General features: G+C 40.7%; 3 protein-coding genes across 8 annotated transcripts in view; 2 read left to right on the plus strand and 1 right to left on the minus strand.

The window, feature by feature from the left end:
- The window catches only part of LOC133618695 (coiled-coil domain-containing protein 13-like), a 31,657-nt gene extending 23,375 nt beyond the window's left edge, over positions 1-8,282 (plus strand). The window contains exons 11-13 of one of the 5 annotated variants that reach the window (XR_009817327.2): positions 1,655-1,752; positions 4,274-4,385; positions 8,140-8,282. Coding sequence is in view for 3 of the 5 variants with exons in the window: in XM_061979282.2 (XP_061835266.2) it covers positions 1,655-1,781 (127 nt within the window). In the remaining 2 variants the exon portion in view is untranslated. Of the gene's footprint in view, positions 1-1,654; positions 1,985-4,273; positions 5,172-8,139 lie in introns of those variants that run through there. The other 4 variants (XM_061979283.2, XM_061979282.2, XM_061979287.2 and 1 more) reach the window with 4 other exon arrangements.
- gjc2 (gap junction protein gamma 2) overlaps positions 1-23,966 on the minus strand; it is a 122,424-nt gene that overhangs the window by 98,451 nt on the left and 7 nt on the right. The window contains exon 1 of the mRNA XM_061979295.2: positions 23,661-23,966. This exon is cut by the window's right edge and continues 7 nt beyond it. The gene's annotated coding sequence lies outside the window, so the exon portion shown is untranslated. The remainder of the gene's footprint in view (positions 1-23,660) is intronic.
- Positions 8,305-23,966, plus strand: part of tmie (transmembrane inner ear) — a 41,961-nt gene continuing 26,299 nt past the window's right edge. For both annotated transcript variants that reach the window (XM_061979298.2, XM_061979300.2), the window contains exon 1: positions 8,305-8,477. In XM_061979298.2, coding sequence (XP_061835282.1) covers positions 8,376-8,477 — 102 coding nt within the window. In that variant the 5' untranslated portion in view covers positions 8,305-8,375. The remainder of the gene's footprint in view (positions 8,478-23,966) is intronic.

The raw sequence follows: 23,966 nt of genomic DNA on the forward strand, positions 1-23,966 counted from the left end.
ACACAATTTCATATCATTTCACTTTACATTATGTCTGAAAAGGAGTAGGAAGAAGCAAAGCTTATTTAATCCTACCCCTTTCCCACTTCAGAGCATTTACAAATATATACATTCATTTACTGACTTTTTTTTTTATAGTAAAATGACATCCGTGAATGAGTAATACAACAGTTTTGTAATATATAATTAAGTCAGTCATTATTAACATACTGGGATGAAGAATATCTTATTTTCAATAAGGTTGAAAGTATTTCTCATAATTATTATTCTTTGTACTTTGTAAGCACTATTAATTTGAACAACCTCTTAAACTGGATCATATCAGTACATTGTTTAACTTCTTTACTTAATCCATTCCATAATTTAAATCCACATATAGATATGCTGAAGATTTTAACACTGAATTAGTAATCTTACTCTTGTTTCTAATCAGATTCAATAATTATATCAAACCTACATAGATTAACAGGATACACCTTCACATAATCACAAAGATTATTATTAAGGCTTAGGTCAGGCTGATCACAAAATAAATACTAATCAAATATACTGCAAAAGAAGGGAAACATAAAAACTGATGAAAAAATAAATGTGCAGGAACATACAATTATGCAGTGCTAAAATGAATTCTAACTAAATAATTATTAATATATGTTTCTTAAAAAAGCTGTCAATAAATTTAAGTCCAATTGAAAATACAGCTTCACCACCTGGGTCATATTTTTTGCGCTTAAGAAGCTTTTCTGACCTAAGCTCCAGACTTCTTCTGTTTTTTTTATATTGTCGTTACTGCCACAAGTGGTGGAAAAGTGTATAACAACTGAATAATCCTGTGGCCAATACGGACCACAGCTGAGAAACAGATATGGCCACCCTGATGGGAGCGCTCACGGTCCCTATGGTTAAGAAACATTGCATAGTCTATACACTACTGCCATCTAACGTCTTGGAATTGCAACTGCATGCAAAGTTTACTATATAATACATGCAAATGAAACACAGAAGTGTAAGAAAACAAGATAACTAGACTGCACAGCTAAGTGTTCAATAAAAAAAATAAATATAAATATAATTTATTTTTTTTAAACACATTTGAACACACAAAAGTACCGACATTGTCACCATTGAGTACTAGTATCAATTCCCAGGTACCAGGATTTGGTACTGTATCTATTCTAATGTGAATGGTACCCATCCCTAGTCACCTCCCTGTTTACATGTCAGAACCCTCAATAACATAGCATGGAAGTCAGAAAGAACCGACACACATCATAGAGACTCTTATTACCTGTGTTTACCCTAACTGGGTCTTTGTGAAATTAGCCATAACATGTCGGGCCACTACACCCGACTGAGAACAAGGAAATCCAGTTCCCTCGATTCAATCATTGCGAATCACTTCTCTATTCTCCTCTAGTGATTGAGTCTACAATGAATGTGCAATTTAATCCCAGTAAGAGGGAGTCAAAAGAATAGGTGCAAAGATGTGGATGTGTTTTTCTTAGGAGAAAAGTGTACTAATGAGCTGGAAGTTTGAGTCATTGTATGTGATATCACCAGCAACAATGCAGACATCCCATAGTATGTGTGTGCATTATGTGATGAGCATGAGCAGCTGCACACATCACATGCTACTGATCCTTCTTTTTTTTAGTCTTAATGTATCAGCAGACACCAGAGACAAATACAACGGTAATTGGGGAAGCAATGAAGGGGAACACATGCCAGCTGAGCCACACACTTCTACCGCAGGTGATTTTTTCTTCTTCTTTTCACACTGACTTTGTTTGTGCATGCTGGATGATAACGCTGGAATGCAAAATGGAACACTCTTTAGTCCAAATTCTACACACAACACCCCTGAATGACATGATATTTTTAATGGTTTGCAAATGTATTAACAAGAAATCACATGTACAAAAGTACAGTATTTGCAGCCTCTGCTTAGTATGTAACGCACCATTGGCATACATTACAACTTCAAGTATTTTAAGATACAGTATATGATATGATACCAATCAGCACCTCCAAGTCCGAGTCCATGGTTCTCGCCCGGAAAAGGGTGGAGTGCCATCTCCGGGTTGGGGAGGAAATCAGTGGAGGAGTTCAAGTACCTCGGAGTCTTGTTCACGAGTGAGGGAAGAGTGGATCGTGAGATCGACAGGCGGATCGGTGTGGCGTCTTCAGTAATGCGGATGCTGTATCGATCCGTTGTGGTGAAGAAGGAGCTGAGCCGGAAGGCAAAGCTCTCAATTTACCGGTCGATCTACGTTCCCATCCTCACCTATGGTCACAAGCTTTGGGTTATGACCGAAAGGACAAGATCACGGGTACAAGCGGCCGAAATGAGTTTCCTCCGCCGGGTGGCGGGGCTCTCCCTTAGAGATAGGGTGAGAAGCTCTGCCATCCGGGAGGAGCTCAAAGTAAAGCCGCTGCTCCTCCACATCGAGAGGAGCCAGATGAGGTGGTTCGGGCATCTGGTCAGGATGCCACCCGAGCGCCTCCCTAGGGAGGTGTTTAGGGCACGTCCAACCGGTAGGAGGCCACGAGGAAGACCCAGGACACGTTGGGAAGATTATGTCACCCGGCTGGCCTGGGAACGCCTCGGGATCCCCCGGGAGGAGCTGGACGAAGTGGCTGGGGAGAGGGAAGTCTGGGCTTCCCTGCTTAGGCTGCTGCCCCCGCGACCCGACCTCGGATAAGCGGAAGAAGATGGATGGATGGATGGATATGATACCACACATATCTTTGGCAAGTTTGACCTATTAGTTTTTGCAGCACTGCTGATGCTTTATCAGGTTGGATTGAAAGTGTTAGTGCTGAGCCATTTTAACTTTCTCTATGTTTAATTGGAAAAAACTAGGTTCTGTCAGGGCCATTCAAGGACATCCACAGAGTGGTCACTCTGAAATCTTGGCCGTGTCCTTAGCATCGTTTTATTGCTGAGCTCAGTCTGAGGTTAGTGCTCGGAGCAGTTTTTCCATCCATTATGTCTCTGTCTCCATGCTGCCACCACCATGCTTCAGTGTGGAGATGGTGTTTGCCTGGTGATGAGCGGTGCCTGGTTTCCTCCAAACACGATGTCTGGCATTCACACCAAGTAGTTCAATCTTTTTTCTCATTAGACCAGGGAGTTGTGTTTCTCATGATCCAAGGGCAAACTCCAGGTATGCTGATATGCGCCTTATACTAAGTGGCTTCTGTCTTGCCACTCTATCATACAGGCCTGATTGGTGGATTGCTGCAGAGATGGTTGTCCTTCTGAAAGGTTCTCCTCTCTCCACAGAGGAACGCTGTAGCTCTGTCAGAGTGACCATCGGGTTCTTAATCACCTTCCTGACTAAGGCCTTTCTCCCCTGATCATTTAGTTGAGACATTCGACCAGCTCTAGAAAGTGTCTTCATGATTCCGAACTTCTACCATTTATGGACGATTGAGGCCATCGGTCCCATTCTGAGCTTTCCCAGATTTGTGCCTTGAAGCAATCATGTCTTGGAGGTCCACAGACAGTTCTTTTGAGTTCATGCTTGGTTTGTGCACTGTTATCTGTAGGATCTTGTATGGACAGGTGTGTCCATCCATCCATCCATCCATCCATCCATTTTCTTTTGCTTGTCCCTTTCGGTGTCGCGGGGGGGGTGTGCCTTTCCAAATCATGTCCAATCACCTGAATTGACAACAGGTGGACTCTAATGAAGCTGGAGAATCAGTGAAAACAAGACGGACCTGTGCTCAATTTTCAGCCTAATGTCAAAGATGGTGAATACTTATGTAGTTATGATTTCTTGATATCTTAAAATTTTTCAAATATATACAATACCTTCATGTCACTGTTTGTTGCGTTTAGAATTTTGGGAGGAAAAATGTATTCATCAAATTTAACATATAAATATGTGGAAACAGTCTTAAGTACCGTATTTTTCGGACTATAAGTCGCAGTTTTTTTCATAGTTTGGCCGGGCTCCAGTGCGACTTATACATGTTTTTTTCTTTTTTTATTATGCATTTTCGGTAGGTGCGACTTATACTCCGGTGCGACTTATACTCCGAAAAAAAACGGTATTTTCCGAATGTCTGTTGATCGATGTATGCACGGTCCTGTCTCTTTAAACTCCACTGTAAACACCAAATTTACAGATGCCATGTGTCTGGTAAAGGGGCCTACTGCAACACAGTGACATTTTATCATATAGTAAAGGTTATTACAGCAAGGAGGTGTTTGCTTGAGGTTTGGCGTTTTTTGTTCAGCCCTCATAGTGTTTTCTTCTTGCAGGCATGTGAGCACCCTTTCAGGAAAAAAAGAGAAGAAAAATCAGCACAAAGTGCTCCCACACAAGCCCCGAAAGAAAATTTGGGAAAATTAAGACTACATTCTCTGCAATCAGGTGCATTTAGATTTATTCTCATCTACCAACCTCTTTTGGCTGTCTTTTTGACACGTCACATGTAATGAGCACATAATTTACAGTTGTTTTTAGTAGATAATTAACTAGCATTTTTATCATAAAAAATGTAATGTAAAATTCTGTAACATGCATGCAAATAACGTAGAAAATATTTCCCATTTGGCAACTCTAGCCTATAGCCACGCCCCCTAAGGTAATATACTTTCGGTGTTGTGACCTCTGTTTACATCCATCACGTCTGAAATCTACCTTCTCACTGGCTTCTAATAAATACTCTGCAACTGGTTTAGAACTAAGAGTGTTTGGATTGTAATCATCCAAATACGATTAGCAGTAGGGTTGTACAGTATACCAGTATTAGTATAGTACCGCGATACAGTCTGCAGGGTTTTAATTTTTTTATTTTTAAAGAAATACAATCATGTGTGCTTACGGACTGTATCCCTGCAGACTGTATTGATCTATATTGATATATAATGTATATATTGTGTTTTTTATGTTGATTTAATAAAAATTTTTAAAATTTAATTTTTTTATTTCTTGTGCGGCCTGGTACCAATCGGTGGTTGGGGACCACTGCCGTAGCTCACCGACATAATGTAATCAAACGCCATTGGTGGATCTACACCTGACATCCACTGTAATGATACCAAGGACAGGAGCGTATCTAGTCGATACTACTATGATTACGTCAATGTTTTTTGGCATCACAACATCTTCTTTCGTTTTTTTCAAATGTATATTATGTTTATAAACTCAGGAAATATGTCCCTGGACACATGAGGACTTTGAATATGACCAATGTATGATCCTGTAACTACTTGGTATCAGATTGATACCCAAATTTGTGGTATCATCCAAAACTAATGTAAAGTATCAAACAACAGAAGAATAAGTGATTATTACATTTTAACAGAAGTGTAGATAGAACATGTTAAAAGAGAAAGTAAGCAGATATTAACAGTAAATGAACAAGTAGATTAATAATTAATTTTCTACCACTTCTCCTTTATAATTTTGACAAAATAATAGAATGGAAAATTACACAATATGTTACTGCATATGTCAGCAGCTAAATTAGGAGCCTTTGTTTGCTTACTTAGTAATAGAAGACAAGTTGTCTTGTATGTTCACTATTTTATTTAGGGACAAACTTGTTTAAACAAACATATGTTTAATGGATTTTTTTGTTAAAATAAAGCCAATAATGACATTTTTTTGATCCCCTTTATTTAGAAAAGTACCAAAAAGTATCGAAATAATTTTGGTACCGGTATCGGTACCAACATATTGGTATCGGGCCAACATTAATTAGCAGCAAAGTAGAAAGCCATCAACGTGGTGGCTCAGAGAGCAAACGGAAGGCAACAAGAAGTAAGCTAATGAGATGGTTAGCTAACTATGCTAACCAACGAGTTTGTTTCGGTGTCCCTGATCGTCTCCTGTCCTAACTCACTGTGATGTTAACCTCTTAAGGCCCAAGCTGTTTGTTTACATGTTTTTTTTATTTCTCTTTGCTATTTGGGCTTATTGGACCCTAATTAGAAAAAAACAACTAAAAATCATCTTTTAATATGATGTACTTAGTTCATAAGTACACAAACGTGTACTTAATGTGTAGTGACATGCACATTTTTATTTTTACACTTTTTTTTTCCAAATTCCATTGTATGTTATACTCTTCTGACACCACCAGATAGCAGTATAAGTGTCCATATGTCGGCATAAGACCCCAATTCAGTAGTGTACACCAGTGTTTTTCAACCTTTTCCGAGCCAAGGCACATTTTTTTCATTGAAAAAAATCTCGAGGCACACCACCAGCAGAAAACATTAAAAAATGAAATTCAGCAGCCGATATTGACAATAAAATGTTGTTCTCGCAATAGTTGGATATGAATTCAAACCATAAACAAACATGCATCACTATAGCTCTTGTCTCAAAGGTGTGCTGTCATGACCTGTCACATCACGCCCTGACTTATTTGGAGTTTTTTGCTGTTTTCCTGTGTGTAGTGTTTTAGTTCTTGTCTTGCGCTACTATTTTGTTGTTGATTGTCATGTCATGTACGGATGTACTTTGTGGACGCCGTCTGCTGCTCCACACGCTGTAAGTCTTTGCTGTCGTCCAGCATTCGGTTTTTGTTTACTTTGCAGCCAGTTCAGTTTTAGCTTTGTTTTGCATAGCCATTCCTAAGCTTCAATGGCTTTTCTTAGCGGCACTTGCCTTTTGTTTATTTTTGGTTTAAGCATTAGACACCTTTTTACCTGCACACTGCCTCCCGCTGTCGTCTGCATATTGTGATCACGACAAACCATGTTCCCGACATCTACAAAGCAATTAGCTACCTGCTGCCACCTACTGATATGGAAGAGTATTACACGGTTACTCTGTCGAGCTCTAGACAGCACCAACACTCAACAACGGCACATTTGCGGATTATAATTTCCAGTTTGCAAAAAATATTTTTAACCCAATTAGGTGAAATTACATAATCTCCCACGGCACACCAGATTGTATCTCACGGTACACTAGTGTGCTGCGGCACAGTGGTTGAAAAACACTGGTGTACACAATTTTGGAAATAAGAGCTAAAAGGTGCTGTCCACGCATGTGGCCACTAAGGCCTTTAGAGCAGGGGTCTCAGACACGCGGCTCGCGGGCCAATTGTGGCCCGTGAGACGTTATTTTGCGGTCCCCACCTTAATATGAAAGTTTAATGTTAGTGCAGCCCGCGAGCATATTTGCCAACCCTCCCGATTTTTCCGGGAGACTCCCGAATTTCAGTGCCCCTCCCGAAAATCTCCCAGGGCAACCATTCTCCCGATTTTCAACCGGACAAAATTATTAAGAGCGTGCCGTGATGGCACTGCCTTTAGCGTCCTCTACAACCTGTCGTCGCGTCTGCTTTTTCACCATACAAACAGCGTGCCGGCCCAGTCACTTGTTGTATGCGGCTTCTGCTGACACACGTAAGTGACTGCAAGACATACTTGATCAACAGTCATACAGGTCAGACTGAGGGTGGCCGTATAAACAACTTTAACACTGTTAAAAATATGAGCCACAATGTGAACCCACACCAAAATAAATGACAAGCACATTTCGGGAGAACATCCGCACCGTAACACAACATAAACACAACAGAACAAATACCCAGAATCCCTTGTAGCCCTCAACTCTTCCGTGCTACAATATACACCCCCGCGACCACCAAATGGTGAGTGAGATGGTTGCTAGGGCGGGAAAGCCATTCAAAGAAGGTGAATTCATTAAAAAGTGCATGTTAGATTTTTTTCAAGAAATCTTTTCTTGCGGCCCAGCCTCACCCAGTTTCTGCATCCTGTGGCCCCCTAGGTAAATTGAGTTTGAGACCCCTGCTTTAGAGGAACGGTTTAAAGAATCTAAACACATTAATTCACACATATAGTGGACAGGTTAGGAGTTTTTTTTAAATTTTATTCCTCTCAAGATGTCCAAGTGAGTCGTAAAGATGAGGATGCTCGCTGCCATAGGCGTCCCTATCATGCACAGGTCAATCTCATTGTAACTGTATTGTCCAATCCCCCTCAAGAACACAAACACACACACACACACACACACACACACACACACACACACACACACACACACACACACACACACTTACAGGATGGGCTGGCTGTAAACCACACCAGGTCTATTAATTAATTAATGTGGCCCCAACTGCCTGCCATGACTTCCTCCCTTACAGACAAGCAGTATGGATGCAGCGCTGCGGCATTGTGAGATAGAAAAGAGACAAGAGGGCAGCGGACCACCATTGGGGGTAGACCATATCTACCATTAATCACCTGGCCGGGTGGTGTGTCGGGGCAGGGGCGGGCGGCGCCGTTGTGGAACAGTCCTTATTGGGCGCCAGACAAGAGAGGAAGAGAAGGAAGCAGTGGAGAGAGGAGAAGGGGGAAGGGCGGATGCAGGGAGAAGAGAATGGTTGGAGATCCACAGATTCTTCTGAGGGGGGGCTTCACGGCGCCGCTGCTGCTGTCCCAGTGCTTGCCCTCCGTCTTGTCACAGATACCGGACCCCGAGGTAAGAGCATGTAACACAAACACCGTCATCACAACGTCCTACAACAGGTTACCTAACTAGAACGTGTTGATTTCAAGACATGTGTTGGTACAATGTGTGTTTGCAGGTACAAATGTGGCGCATGTGTATTAATTGACCGAAGGTGATTGATTGAAACATCCAATCTATTATGGAGGACTTGCCCTTGTGTTGTTATTGATGCGTGTTTAGCCACATGCGCTCTTTTTTTCACAGTATGACCGAAAGTTCTAGAACAGTGGTTCTCAAAAATATTTTCACCAATTACCACCTCAGAAGACTAGTACCACTATAATGACCCACATTCAAATACAGTAGAGTAGCAGGTTTAAGTATTCGCTAAAAACAAGGCATCGGTTTTATTTAACAAGTGTATTTAATATTTTTGGCCACTGTAACATTATACACAGTTTGAACAGCAACACGGTGTGATATAATATTTAATTAAATTATTATTTGGCGTACTACCAGATAGAGCCCATGTATCACCAGAAGAAGAAGCTGCTTGCCTTTATGAAAGTAGGATAAACATGACAGCAGAATCGCCAAAATGTAGTGACATTTGTTACTTTAAAAATCAATTACGATAGAATGAATCTTTTCCAGACTTAAACCGACCTCTGAGTTGGTCAAATTTAGAATACATTTCACCCCCATTGGAAATTATATAAATATCTGTTCCGGTGTTAAACCGTCACCATCACGTGTGTCATGTGTCAAGTCTCATATTAACATTAAGTCATTCTAGTAAAAATAAGTCAACAAATTTTTTGTATAGTATGTGTACTTACCCATGTAAAGATGCATGTATTGGACAGAGGTGGATAGAGTACCGTTACTTTAGAAGAGTATGACTCAAGTAAAAGTAAAAGGTAGTCATCAAAATAACTACTTGAACAAGAGTAAGTAAGTATTATGTGAAAAAACTACTCAAGTATTTAGTAACTTGTGAGTAGCTTCTGGTTTATTTAGTAGCTATTTTTTAATGGTTTTGGGACTACAATTGTAGTTAGTGTATGTGTGTGTGTGTAAGTGTGTGTGTGTGTATTTGTGCGTTCTTGTATTTCTATCCTTTGTTAGACAACAACAAGGAAAAGTACCTTCCATATGAGGACCGGTGAAGGAGTTAGGACCGAAATAATGGTCCCAATACGGAAAACCATTGCATCTAATAGAGAGCCGAATACTAGAGTCCGTGAACATTGCTCCAAAGTCGGGATTTTTTGTTGATTTAATGTACATACAAAAGTAAACTTTGACAAGTGCAAAGGCAGCAATGTATGATAAAACAAGACGGCAGCTAAAGAAGGACTTCCCTATTCATCCCCGAAAAAACCCGCCAGGTGAACAGCTGATTTTATGACTTCCGGTGCTGACGTAAGACAACTCGCGTCCCATATATGTGACCTAAGGATGAACAAATACACTACGGTACTAAGACTATATTGGCCATTAACAGTTAGCTTCTACAGCTGGGTTGCCCAAAGTGCGGCACAGGGGCCATCTGTGGTCTGTGACTGGTTTGTCATCGGCCTTAAGCACATTACAAAAAAAACAAAAAATAGAGCTCTCATTTGCAACCCTTGGTAAAATCTATCAAAATTAGGGTGGTCCCAAATAGGAGGGATTTTTCAAATTGACTGTCGGTTTTAAATGTGCTCCCCCTCTAGCCAACATATGTAATAACAAGTGTGTAAGAAATTGAAATACGCCCTCTTTGGCCAAAATTAATAAAAATAAATAAATAAATAAATATGTATATAGAGATATACTGTAATAACCTGAAGTAAATAAAGAAGATTAAAAGCCAATTACAAACAAAAATCCCCCCCCCCCCCCAAGAAAATTAACTAAAAGGCTTACCTTTTTTATATTTGCATAGATTGTACATATTATTAATGTTGTAAATATAAATCTTTATATATCTAGAAAGGGTGGTCCTAAAGAGGTAGGCATTTTTCAGAGGTCACACACACACACACACACACACACACACACACACACACACACACACACACACACACACACACACGCACGCACACACATTCTTGTGTGTGTATGTGAAACAAAATAAATTTTACAATTTACTTCAATATGTTTTCTCTAGTTAGTAGTGGAATTCCTGTCAGCTGAAATGTAAATATTTCTACTGACACACATGACAGCACATGATATAAAGGTTATTTTTACTAGTTTAAAAGTAATCATTACATTTTTTTTGCTGCCTTGTCTGACACCATGTCACTTTTTACAGTCAGTGCGTTTATGTACTAAATTGGTCTGATTTGTCAAATAATTCAGTTTCTTCTATTTTCACAGCTCCATGTAAGTTCTAGTTTCCATGCTTTTATCTCTAATGTGACTGATGGCCATACGCAGTGTGCCTATCGTCCCCAAGGGGGCTTGTTTAGCTATGTTAGATGTGAATACAGTTGAATATAATGCTATATGATAATAAGATAGCGCTGGTGTACCCCACCTTGCGCCCTTGTGCAGCTGGGATAGGCTCCAGCACCCCCCGTGACCCCATAAGGGACAAGCGGTAGAAAATGGATGGATGGATAGATACGGCTCTAACATATAAGTACAACTTTCCACTGCTTTTTGATGTTGTTGGTAATGTTTCAATGTGTTTAGATAATTTTTGTTGTTATTAGGATGATCAGAGACATACAAAAAGAACGCTTTAGTCACCTGTTTTAAGAGGGTTCTGCTTACCAGTTTTTACAAACAGCCGGGATGTGATGGGGTCATGTCCCTTAATTAAAATGTCTTCTTTGGTAACATTCCAATACTTATTAAACATAAAAGTAGGTCTCTATTTTATCATTTATTTTAAAAAAAACTGACCTATTTCAGCTTCCTATAGTCATGTGACCGTGCCTGCCATAAGAATACGCCTTTGCAAGCCTTAATCGATAATTATAAACAATTGTGATATAAATAAATGTAACGATCGGAATGAAACTCAATGTAACCGAGTAAAAGTAGTGCTTCTTCTCAAAAGTACTCAATTTATCCAAAAAGTTACTTAAGTAAATGTAACGGGCTAAATGTAGCTCGTTACTACCCACCTCTGGTATTGGAGGGGTTCATGGTTTTTACTTTTTTCCTCTGGCATCACTGGTACGCTTTTGTGGTATCACTGTAAAAAGTAACAGCAAAAAATATGTAATTAGATGTGTGACTAATAAAGTGCACGGTGAGTGTATGTGAAGATAGAGCGCAAACATATGGTACCTTCTCAAAGTGTTCTTGGTTTGTTTGTAGCATGCAGAGCAAATTTAAGGATTATAACCACTAATCCCGCCACATGAAATGAAATGCCCTTTGTAGAGGATGTGACCTATGGTATTACGCAAGCAAAGGAAAAAAGTAATTTAAGAACGTGCTCGAGATCCTTGTTTAAGGCTAATCCGGCTGTGGGAGTTGCACTCACATGTGAGTGATAATTATCTGCATTATACAGACATAGTGAACTGCAATTAAAGCTGTCTTTAAAGAAAAACGGTGCAACAAACATAATAATGATTTTGCGTCACCGTGCTTTGATTTTTAACATGCTGATGCCAGTAACCCAACATAGTGTTTTTTTTTTTTTTACTGTAATCGGTGGAGAGTGCTGAAATTATAGCAGGAACAACGAAGGACATCATTTAAAAAAAAACACTCATTCTGGTTTCTTCCACACCACGTAACTTTATTCACGACTTTAGGAGAAAAAATGTATGTGTTTTACTATGTACCAAATCTAACCTTTTTATTTTCAAAAAGCTACAATGGTAATGAAACGTGTTTTTTGTATTTGTAGTTTTTGGTCATTGTGTATGTAATACAGTATTCACCAATGAATACAGACCCAAAAATACTTAATTAAGGGAAATTCACACAATATCAGCCATTTCCCACAAATTATGTGCAGCCTTGCAACTTCGTCCAATGCCTGCAACTTCCCTGCATATTTTTGCCAATCAAATTTGCGAATAAGTGGCACTCAAACACGCACATCAACTGTCTAATGGATTCAAGGACCTTTATTTGTCATACTGGTACACATTTGTACATGTACGGTTCAAAATTTTACTGAAGTCCTAGCAAGTATAAAAGAAAAAAAGTAATAAGTTCTGAGGTGTTGGGAAGGCTGCTTCCGACGGTCTTCTGTGCAGCCATCACCACCCTCTGCAGAGCCTTCTTCTCCGCCGCAGTGCAGCTGCCGTGCCACATGGTGATGCAGGTGCAGAGCACGCTCTCCATCACTCATCTGTAGAATCTTCTCAGGACTGAGCTACCAAGTCCAGCCCGCCGTAGCAGAGTCCGCTGGTGGGTCTTCCTGACCAGACATGATGTGTTGGTGCTCCAGGTGAGGTCCTTGGTTATGTGCACGCCCAGGTACCTGAAGCTGGAGACCACTTACACAGCTGCTCCTCCTATTTATTGTCCCTTCTGAAGCCGACTACAATCTCCTTGGTCTTCTTCACATTGCTGTAGAGGTTGTTTTCTCTGCATCACTGCTCCAGGTGTTCCACCTCCTTTCTGTATTCAGACTCATCGTTGTTAGTGATGCGTCCCACTACTGCTGTGTCGTCCGTGACCTTTACTATAAGACAGCTGGGGTGTCTCAACGAGCAGTCATACGTCAGCATAGTGAAAGAGGAGGGGGCTCAGCACACAACCCTGGGGAGAGCCAGTACTGACGGTGATTAAGGAGGAAACAGTGTTGTGGATCCTGACAGTCTGAGGTCTATTGGTCAGGAAGTCCAAGACCCAGTTGCCCAGTGTTGGACTCAGTCTCAGAGAGGTGAGCTTCTGCATCAGGGTCTGTGGGATGATTGCATTGAAGGCTGCGTAGAAGTCCAAGAAGAGCAGGCGTGCATAGGGGTTTCAGCTCTCCAGGTCGTTGAGGGCTTCATGTGGAGTGGTTAACTGATGGGTGTCCATATTTGGTGAGTCATGAGTCATGACCATTCTCTCGAAACACTTCATCACTATCGGGACAGGTCGGTAGTCATTCAGGCCTGTCACTGTGGAGCTCATGGGGACAGGGATACTTATGGCAGTCTTTAAGCAGGTGGGGACAGATGCCAGTGACACTGAGGTATTAAAATATGTCTGTCAGCACCTCAGACAGATGGTGTGCACAGTCTCTCAGTACCCGCCTTGGGATGTTTTCGGGGCCTGAAGCTTTGCGTGGGTTGATCCTCTGAAGAGTCCCCCTCACATCTTATGTGGTCACACTGAGGGGCGTGTCACCTGGTGGTGGGGTGAGTCTGGCATTGGTGAAAGGGTTGCCAGGGTCCTCGAAGTGGGCGTAGAAAGTGTTGAGGGCATCTGGCAAGGAGGGCTCCCCTGGGCATTGTGCATCCCTGATGTTGTAGTTTGTGATGCACTTAATGTCCTTACACGTGCTCCATGGGTCATTGGTGTTGAAGTGATCCTGGATTTTTTGGGCATATGCAGAGGTGGGTAGAGTAGCCAGAAATTGTACTCAAGTAAGAGTACTGTTACTTTAGAGATTTATTACTCAAGTAAAAGTAATGAGTAGTCACCCAAATATTTACTTGAGTAAAAGTAAAAAGTATGTTGTGAAAAAACTACTCAAGTACTGAGTAACTGATGAGTAACATACACACACATATCATATATATATATATATATATATATATATATATATATATATATATATATATATATATATATATATATATACATATATACACATACATTGATATATACAGTATATCATTTATATTTATTTATTTTGCCGTTTTTTTGTTTACATGTTAAAGGTGTTTTAATGAATATGCATGCATGTTTAACACATATAGATTCCTTTCTTTCATGTTGACAAGAATATAAGTTGGTGTATTACCTGATTCTGATGACTTGCATTGATTGTAATCAGACAGCAGTGCTTAACGTCCACGTTTTCAAATGCAGGAGAAAAAAAGTTCCTCCTTTCTGTCTAATACCACATGAAAGTGGTTGGTTTTTGGTATCTTATTTGTCCAGCTTCCATATTCGTTTTCACACACTTTACAAGAAATACATTGGCGGCAAATTCCGTAGCTTGCTAGCTTGTTTGCGCTGGCTTTCGGAGACTCTTATTTTGAAAGCGCAGGCGCGATGGAGCGGCACTTTTATTGTGAAGACAGGAACTGTGCAGTCAGTCTTTAGGCTTGTGACGGGATATACGTTTGAAATAAAAAAGTGTCTTTTTTCCTTCACACTTTTGATTGATTGATTGAAACTTGTATTAGTAGATTGCACAGTACAGTACACATTCCGTACAATGGTAACACCCCAACAAGTTTTTCAACTTGTTTAAGTCAGGTCATGTGACCGCCTGGCTCTGTTTGATTGGTCCAACGTCACCAGTGACTGCATCTGATTGGTGGAACGGAGTCAAGCGTCACTAGTGACTGCATTTTATTGGTGGAACGGAGTGAAACGTCACCAGTAAGGCAGGCACTTTGAAGGTCTGTCTGACAGACCAAAACAAACAAAGCGTGCATTAACAGATCGATAAAAATTAGTAGCGAGTAGCGAGCTGAATGTAGATAAAAGTAGCGGAGTAAAAGTAGCGTTTCTTCTCTATAAATATACTCAAGTAAAAGTAAAAGTAAGTTGCATTAAAACTACTCTTAGAAGTACAATTTATCCCAAAAGTTACTCAAGTAGATGTAACGGAGTAAATGTAGCGCGTTACTACCCACCTCTGGGCATATGTGACTTTGCCCCTTGCAATGCCTGCAATCAGTTTTTTTCTCACCACTCTGAGTGCTGATGTCTCCTCTGCCCTGAACGCAGCATTCCGAGCTTTCAGAAGAGCTCTCACCTCAGCATTTAGCCAGGGTTTCTGGTTCAGTTAGAGGTTTACCGCCCTGGTGGAAGTGGCATCATCTACACATTTAGAGATGAAGCAGAGGATGGAGGAGGCATACTCCTTCAGATCCACCTTACCCTCACATATTGCTGCCTCCCTGAAGACTTGCCAGTCTGTGCACTAAAAGCTGTCCTGGAGCACTGAGGCTGCATCTTTGGGCCACACGGTGTCAGTATTCTTCGTTGGCCTGAACCATCCCAACAGGGGGTGATATACAGGTGCCAGCATGATTGAGATGTGGTCGGAGAGTCCAAGATGGGGGCGGGGGAGAGTTCTGTACGCTCCATGTATGTTTGTGTATACACCGTCCAGCGTGATATTTCTAGAGATGTACTCTGAGTACTAGGGTTGTGTATCGGTATACCGGTATTAGTACAGTACCGCGATACTAATGAATCATATTCGGTACTATACCGCCTCTGAAAAGTACCAGTCCGCCACTCCCCCCGCACCCGTCGTCGTCACGTCGTCTCGTTGCTAATTTACGAGCAGAGGAGCATGTTCGACAGCGCACAATCACAGAGTACTTACAAGCAGACACAGTGTGTAGACAGAAAAAGGAGAACGGACGCATTTTGCCTTAAAAACTAATGATAATGGTGAAGTTATAACACTGAAACGCCCTCAGGAAGAGGGCGTTAAGACATGGCTAACTAGCTAGCGGCTAAAGTCCAGCCCCAGTCGGCAGTGTTTTAGCTACTTCTAAATCACTAATCCTCGCCTCCATGGCGACAAATAAAGTAAGTTTCTTACAAGTATCATCCCTGCAGGACAAGGAATAGCTAAACATGCTTCACTACACACCGTAGCGCATTGGCGTCAAAATGTAAACAAACGCCATTGGTGGATCTACACTTAACATCCACTGTAATGATACCAAGTACAGTAGCGTATCTAGTCGATACTACTATGATTGTGTCGATATTTTTTGGCATCGCAACATTTTCTTTCTTTTAAAAAAAAATGTATATTATGTTTATAAAGTCAGGAAATATGTCCTTGGACACATGAGGACTTTGAAAATGACCAATGTATGATCCTGTAACTACTTGGTATCGGATTGATACCCAAATTTGTGGTATCATCCAAAACTAATTTAAAGTATCAACAGAAGAATAAGTGATTATTACATTTTGACAGAAGTGTAGATAGAACATCTTAAAAGAGAAAGTAAGCAGATATTAACAGTAAATGAACAAGTAGATTAATAATTCATTTTCTACCACTTGTCCTTAATAATTTTGACAGAATAATAGAATGGAAAATGACACAATATGTTACTGCATATGTCAGCAGACTAAATTGGGAGCTTTGTTTGCTTACTTACTAATAAAAGACAAGTTTTCTTGTATGTTCACTATTTTATTTAAGGACAAACTTGCAAAGAGAAACATATGTTTAATGTACCGTAAGATTTTTTGTTAAAATAAAGCCAAAAATGCAATTTTTTGTGGTCCCCTTTATTTACAAAAGTACCGATAAGTATCGAAATCATTTTGGTACCGGGACAACACTACTGAGTACCGTTATTTTTAGGTACCGGTTCCCAATTGGGTTGGTCCAAGCGGGCTGTGAAAATTTTGGACTAATGATATTGCTATCGATACTTTTTTATCCAGCTGGCCGTCGTAATCATAACACACGCGCGCGCTGAAGCATTCTTTCAGGCACGGATGTAAAGCATAAAAAAGACACGGCGGAACAGCCAATCGGAATCGTCATTTTACTGCCTCACTTCCGGGTTCACGATGGTAAACAGAAACATAGACTTAGGACTTAGGTCATCGGAATAGCGGATGGAATCGATGTTCGCTACAAACAGAATCTAAATGCAGAAAGTTGCGGAAATTGCAGCCACTATTTGATGTTCTTCAGCTTTCGTTTACTTCATGACATGCTAAAACCATCACAATGCAGGTCAGAATGAACTACGGAGTTGAACTCAGCTTTGCTGTAACTGATAAAGCATACGGTTTGGAATTGTTCTGATGTTAGCACACAGACTTGAGTGAGGCAGTTAAAGCTTTACTTAAAATATATATTTTTTTCAAATACTTTCTGTATTTTATATATCAATCAATAATTGAAGATGTTGGTATAATTATTTATCCATTTATGTTTGAATACAACTTTTCCAATGCGAAACAATCGTGGCGGCTCCAGTATTGTTAGAAAAATAAGCCTCGACTTCCTACTTTTCTTGCTCTGTCAACGTGTTAATAAATCAGTTTCCACAGCAAATGTAATAAGTGTGCCTTTTCTCATTTATCGGCAACTAACATATAATGTTTCCAGTATAACCTCTTGTTTTCCAATTGGCTTATCGATGCATGGTTGTCACCCGGGAAATGAAAACCAGGCTTTAGCGAGGCCACTTATTGATCCGCTCTCACTTCTTTCAATTGTATTTTTTTCCTCCCTTGCTCCAGAGACAACTTTTCAGACATCAGTGACATTATTTCCCAGAAATATTGCTGAAAATGACACGGTTAAGAAATAGCAACAGGCAGAACATCTTGAGACGGGAACATTGGAGAATGCAGCGGGGAGCAGAGAGGGTAGCGAGGGTGCTTGAATGGTGTGTGTGGGTAGTTGGGCACAAAAGGAGATACATGTGACCCTGCTGTGACTGCATATTAGACAAGGTGCCTTTACAACCCACTGCCAGAAGCTTCAATTAATCTTTAATAAGATAGCTATGCTGTGTAATAACCAGTGTTGGGACTAACGCGTTACAAAGTAACGCGTTACTGTAACGCCGTTACTATCGGCGGTAACTAGTAATCTAACGCGTTATTTTTTTATATTCTGTAACTCCGTTACCGTTACTACATGATGCGTTACTGCGTTATTTTGCGTTATTTTTTATGTAGTATCGGCTAGAAACTGAGAAGATCTGAGTGTTGCAGCGCTGCTGAAGAGGCGACAAAAAAGAGGCGTGCCGCGCGCTGTCTGTGTGTACGTGTGTGTGTGCGTGTGTGTGTGGGAGGGGGCGTGTCTGTGTCTACTATCAAGACGTCATGGCGAACCCCGAAGCCGAGTTTCTTAAAATGGAGATATTTTCAGTACGTTTCTTTTATCGACCACAAAGAAAATAACATTTTAGTTGAATGCAAGTTTCAAATATGCTGAAACAGCGACCAAAACAACATGCTTCGACGAAGCTAGTAAAGAGACACACACTTCACTTCCACCTCCAACAGCGGCTGGATTTTAATGAGGCACTGCACACTGAAGGTACACACACTCTGTCAATTCTCTTATATACTCTTTCATTTTAAACTTTTAGAGTGTTTGATTATCACATCACTCTAAATGTTTAGACTATAAAGTTCACAAACCTAAAGAGGGATATTAGTGGGCCAGGCTAATATTTCCTTTTCTCTAAACTGTGTAGAGTGTTCTGGGCTTCAGACATGATTTTATTTCAGAATTCCTTGAGATAAAAAAAACGCCTGGTTAGGCTTTATGTATGTAGTGTGTGCCTTTCTTGTTTTACAGCTATGTTGTTATTATGTTGTTTGTTACTTATGTATGTTAAGTTGCAGCTATTTAAAATAGTTTTGTCAATTTGTTTTGGTCTGAAACAAATTGGCCCTTTAAAACATATCTTTGTCTTTGTGTGTTGTATGTAGAGCACATTGCTTAGCAGAGTTCAGTGATGCAAATGCATGTCAAGTTGATCAACAGATTGTATTATTCTCCAGTGCAATAACAGTACTAAAATGAAGGCTAAAAGGGCATTAAATGGGGCCTTAAAAAAATTAAAAAATATATATAAGTAACTAAATAGTTACTTTTCACAGTAACGCATTACTTTTTGGTTTAAGTAACTGAGTTAGTAACTGAGTTACTTTTGAAATAAAGTAACTAGTAACGTAACTAGTTACTGGTTTTCAGTAACTAACCCAACACTGGTAATAACACATAGTTGAAAAGTTTGTTTGAGGATCAAATCAAATCAAATCAACTTTATTTATAAAGCACATTTAAAATTTACCACAGGGGTAGCCAAAGTGCTGTACAATGAACAGGTTAAAAGATAAAACGAGTACCGAGCAAACACAACACAACACAAACAGAACACGATAAAAAATAAATAATTAAAATAGAATAAATAAAAACATAAAAACATAAAAACAGGTTCACAGCAGGTGTATTATGGGGCGCCATTGCAGGATGGATATTACTCAGTGTTAAAAGCCATGGAATAAAAGTATGTTTTTAAGAGAGATTTAAAAACAGGAAGAGAGGAGGCTTGTCTAACACTCAGGGGTAGGTCGTTCCAGAGCTTGGGAGCAGCAACGGCGAAAGCTCTGTCACCTCTAAGCTTCAGCCTTGTGTCAGGGACCGTCAACAGCAGCTGATCGGCTGATCTTAAGGATCGGGTGGGGCAGTAAGGCTGAAGGAGGTCGGAGAGATAGGTTGGCGCGAGGTTGTTTAGACATTTAAAAACAAATAAAAGGAGTTTAAAATTAATTCGGTAACGCACAGGGAGCCAGTGAAGGGACGCTAAAATAGGGGTGATGTGCTCACGTCTGCGGGTCTGTGTTAGCAGACGAGCAGCAGAGTTCTGCACGAGCTGCAGGCGGGCAAGGGAGGCCTGGCTAATGCCTACATACAGGGCATTACAATAATCAAGACGAGTCGAGATAAAGGCGTGGATTAATTTCTCAAGATCATGACTTGATAGAAGCGGTTTCACTTTCGCTATTTGGCGTAATTGATAAAAGCTTTTTTGAACGACGCTGCTGATTTGTTTTTCGAATTTAAAATCTGAGTCAAACTTTACCCCCAGGTTTGTGACACAGTCGCTGAGATACGGGGTCAGAGTGCCGAGGTCAACGTTGGGGGAGGGAGAGCGACTTGGACCGAACAACATAACTTCTGTTTTATCTTCATTTAGGCTCAGGAAGTTAGCTGAAAGCCAGACTTTGATGTCGTGCAGGCAGTCAATAAGATGTTGAACCGTGTTATTTTGTGCCATGGGAAAATAAATCTGGCAATCATCGGCGTAGGATATAGAAGAAGAGGACGCATCTTTAAATGTGTATCCAAAAATAACATGTATTTTTACATTCATAGTACAATAGCATACACAAGTGTATTGACGAAACTCACCTCACAAATGTGTGTAAAAAGTAGAGATGTCCGATAAATGTTTTAAAATGTAATATCGGAGATTATCGGTACCGTTTTTTTTTTATTATTGGTATCGTTTAAAAAAAAAAAAAAGTTTAATTTTTTTATTAAATCAACATAAAAAACACAAGATACACTTACAATTAGTGCACCAACCCAAAAAACCTCCCTCCCCCATTTACACTCATTCACACAAAAGGGTTGTTTCTTTCTGTTATTAATATACCATACCATACCATACCAACTTTATTTATAAAGCCCTTTAAAAACAAGCACAGTTGAAAAACAAAGGGCTGTACACCACAAAGAAATAGAGGCAAAGGACAGACTAAAAAATAACATTTAAAACAGAAATAAAAATACACAATTAAAAAGCAAATATAAATTACCCTAAGAACAGTTTGTTGGATAAAAACAGTTTAAAAGTTAAAAACAGTTCAAAAAGTTAAAAGCTAAAAACAGTTCAAAGTCTCATGCTGGGTTAAAAGCCAGTGAATAAAAATGGGTTTTAAGAAGGGTCTTAAAAATAGCCAAAGAAGGGGCCTGTCTCACATGGAGAGGGAGATCGTTCCAGAGTTTGGGAGAGAAAGCTCTGTCCCCTCTGAGCTTGCACTTTGTTTTGGGTACCTCCAGGATCAGCTGATCAGCTGACCTGAGGGACCGGGTGGGGGCATAGAGATGGAGCAGCTCAGAGAGGTAAGGTGGGGCAAGACCATGTAAGGATTTAAAAACGAGTAAGATCATTTTAAAATGGACTCTAAAAGACACAGGCAGCCAGTGGAGGGAGGCTAAAACAGGAGTAATGTGCTCTCTTTTTCTGGTGTTAGTTAAAAGTCGGGCAGCTGCATTTTGGACCAGCTGCAGACGTGAGAGGGAAGACTGACTAATTCCAAAATATAAAGAGTTACAGTAATCCAGCCGAGATGTGATAAAGGCTTGGATTACTGTCTCTAACTGTTGCCTAGAAAGAAGGTTTTTAACCTTGGCCAGCTGACGTAAATAAAAAAAAAGCTGGCTTTCACCACTGTGCCAATCTGACGGTCCAATATAAAATCACAGTCAATACGAAAGCCCAGGTTGGTGACCATGGGCTTAACGTGCAAAGCCAAAGGGCCAAAGTCAACAGGGGGGAGCTCACAGGTACCACTAGGTCCAAACACTATTACTTCTGTCTTCTTTTCATTGAAATTTAAGAAGTTTAGGGCCATCCAGGCCTTGATATCATCAAGACAGGCAAGTAATGGCTGTATTGAAGAGGCATGATTTCTCTTTAATGGAAAATACATTTGTGTGTCATCGGCATAACAATGAAAATAAATATCATGCTTTCTTAGGATTGAGCCCAGGGGAAGTAAATAAATAGAAAAGAGAAGTGGTCCCAAAACTGAGCCTTGTGGGACCCCACATGTCAAGGGAGCAACGGAGGATTCAGATCCAGCAACATTCACAGAGAAGGTCCTGTTAGTCGAATAGGACTTCAGCCAACTCAAAGCAGTACCACAGATGCCCACTTGATGCTGCAGGCGGCTAATTAAAATATTATGGTCCACCGTATCAAATGCTGCTGTTAGATCCAGTAAAACTAAAATCACCTAAATCTGTTGCTCGAAGGATGTCATTAAAAACCCTTAATAAAGCTGACTCGGTACTATGGAGGGGTTTAAACCCAGACTGAAAGACTTCTAAAACATCACAGTCCTCTAAAAAAGTGTTTAACTGGGTAAAAACAATCTTCTCCAAAATCTTTGAGAGGAAAGGCAGCTTAGAAATGGGTCTAAAATGGGCTAAAACTGAACTGTCCAAACCAGGTTTCTTTAAAAGCGGTTGAACCACGGCGTGTTTAAAACTGGTAGGAACTACTCCAGAAAACAGACTGCTGTTTAAAATATTAAGAACAGGCTGCCCTATGCAAGAAAACACTTCATTAAAAAAGGTAGGAGGGACAGCATCATGGGGAGAACCTGAGGGCTTCATATGATGAGTTAACTCTTGTAACTGCCGCAGAGTCACTTGCTCAAACTGATTAAAAACAGCAGAGTAGTTAAAGGGGACAGAAGGGTCAGAGGTCGGAACAGAAATGAGAGCCCTTGTTGTGGCAATCTTATCAATAAAATACTCTAAAAAGGCATTACACAATTCAGAGGAGGGTTCCAAACATGTAGGCTGAGGGGCATTAAGAACAGAGTCAATGGTTTTGAATAAAACACGAGGGTCAAGACTATTTGAGGCAATAATATTTGCCAAATGTTCTCTTTTTGCCTCTTTTACTGTGCTCTGATATCCATGCCAACAGTCTTTTAAAATCTGGAGTGACACCTGAAGCTTGTCCTTCTTCCACCTGCGTTCAGCTTTGCGGCACTCACGTCTGATTGCACGTGTTCTCTCATTAAACCAGGGTTCTGATTTAGTTTTGGCCTTTTTGATTTTTAAAGGAGCCACTGAGTTCAAGGCAGTCTCACAGGTGGAGTCAAACAATGCATTGAGTTTCTCAGTGTCAGAAAAAACAGAGTCAGAGTGTAAAAAACCCTGGTTAAAAGCAATAATAAAGTGACCAGCAGTGGAAGGGTTAAAAACTCGACAGAGACGCGCAGGAGCGCGCGCTCCAGCTGTCAGGCGGTTAAAACTGGCCTCAAATATGACAGGCATATGGTCTGAAAGCACATTGTCACAAATGTCCAAGTTAGACACAGGTAGACCATATGAGAGGACAAGATCAAGCGTGTGACCACGTCCGTGTGTGGGGCCAGACACAAACTGTGTCAAATTAAAAGAGTCAATAAGGGTTAAAAAATCCTTCACCAGTGGTTTGTCGGGACAACATACATGGATATTAAAATCTCCAACAATGAGGACACGATCATAGCGAGGCATAATTCCTGCTAAAAAGTCCGAAAAGTCATTGATGAAGTCCTTATTGTATTTGGGCGGGCGGTAAATGACAGCGCACAGCACCGCATCAGCGCGACACACCTCAAATAAAGTCATTTCAAAGCTGGCGAAAAATGACGAAGGAAAGCATTGTTTACATTTAAAGTCATTTTTGTAAAGTGTCGCCGTTCCTCCTCCACGGCCTGAGGTACGAGGAGAGTTAAAATAGCAACAGTCTGCGAGGAGAAGTTCTGAGAAAACACTGGACTCACCGGCACCGAGCCACGTCTCAGTTAAGCACAGGAAGTCCAGACAGCGTGACTCGAAGAAATCCCTGAGTGGAAATGTTTTGTTCGCCACTGATCTGGCGTTTACCAGACCAATTCTGGCAGGAGATGAGGCCGGCGTCGCAACACACCGGGAAACCCGGCACAGCAACTTCAAATTCGAAGGATTCACCCCACGTTGGCGGCACCGGGCTGCGCAGGTGCAGCGCGTCCAGGGTCTCTCATCGGGGCAGATTTCCGGTAAAGGGTAACCCGATGCATCCACGGAGGGCCAGAAAGCAGCAAGGGAAC

The sequence above is a fragment of the Nerophis lumbriciformis genome, linkage group LG19 (genome assembly GCF_033978685.3).
Source record: "Nerophis lumbriciformis linkage group LG19, RoL_Nlum_v2.1, whole genome shotgun sequence".
Taxonomy (NCBI): domain Eukaryota; kingdom Metazoa; phylum Chordata; class Actinopteri; order Syngnathiformes; family Syngnathidae; genus Nerophis; species Nerophis lumbriciformis.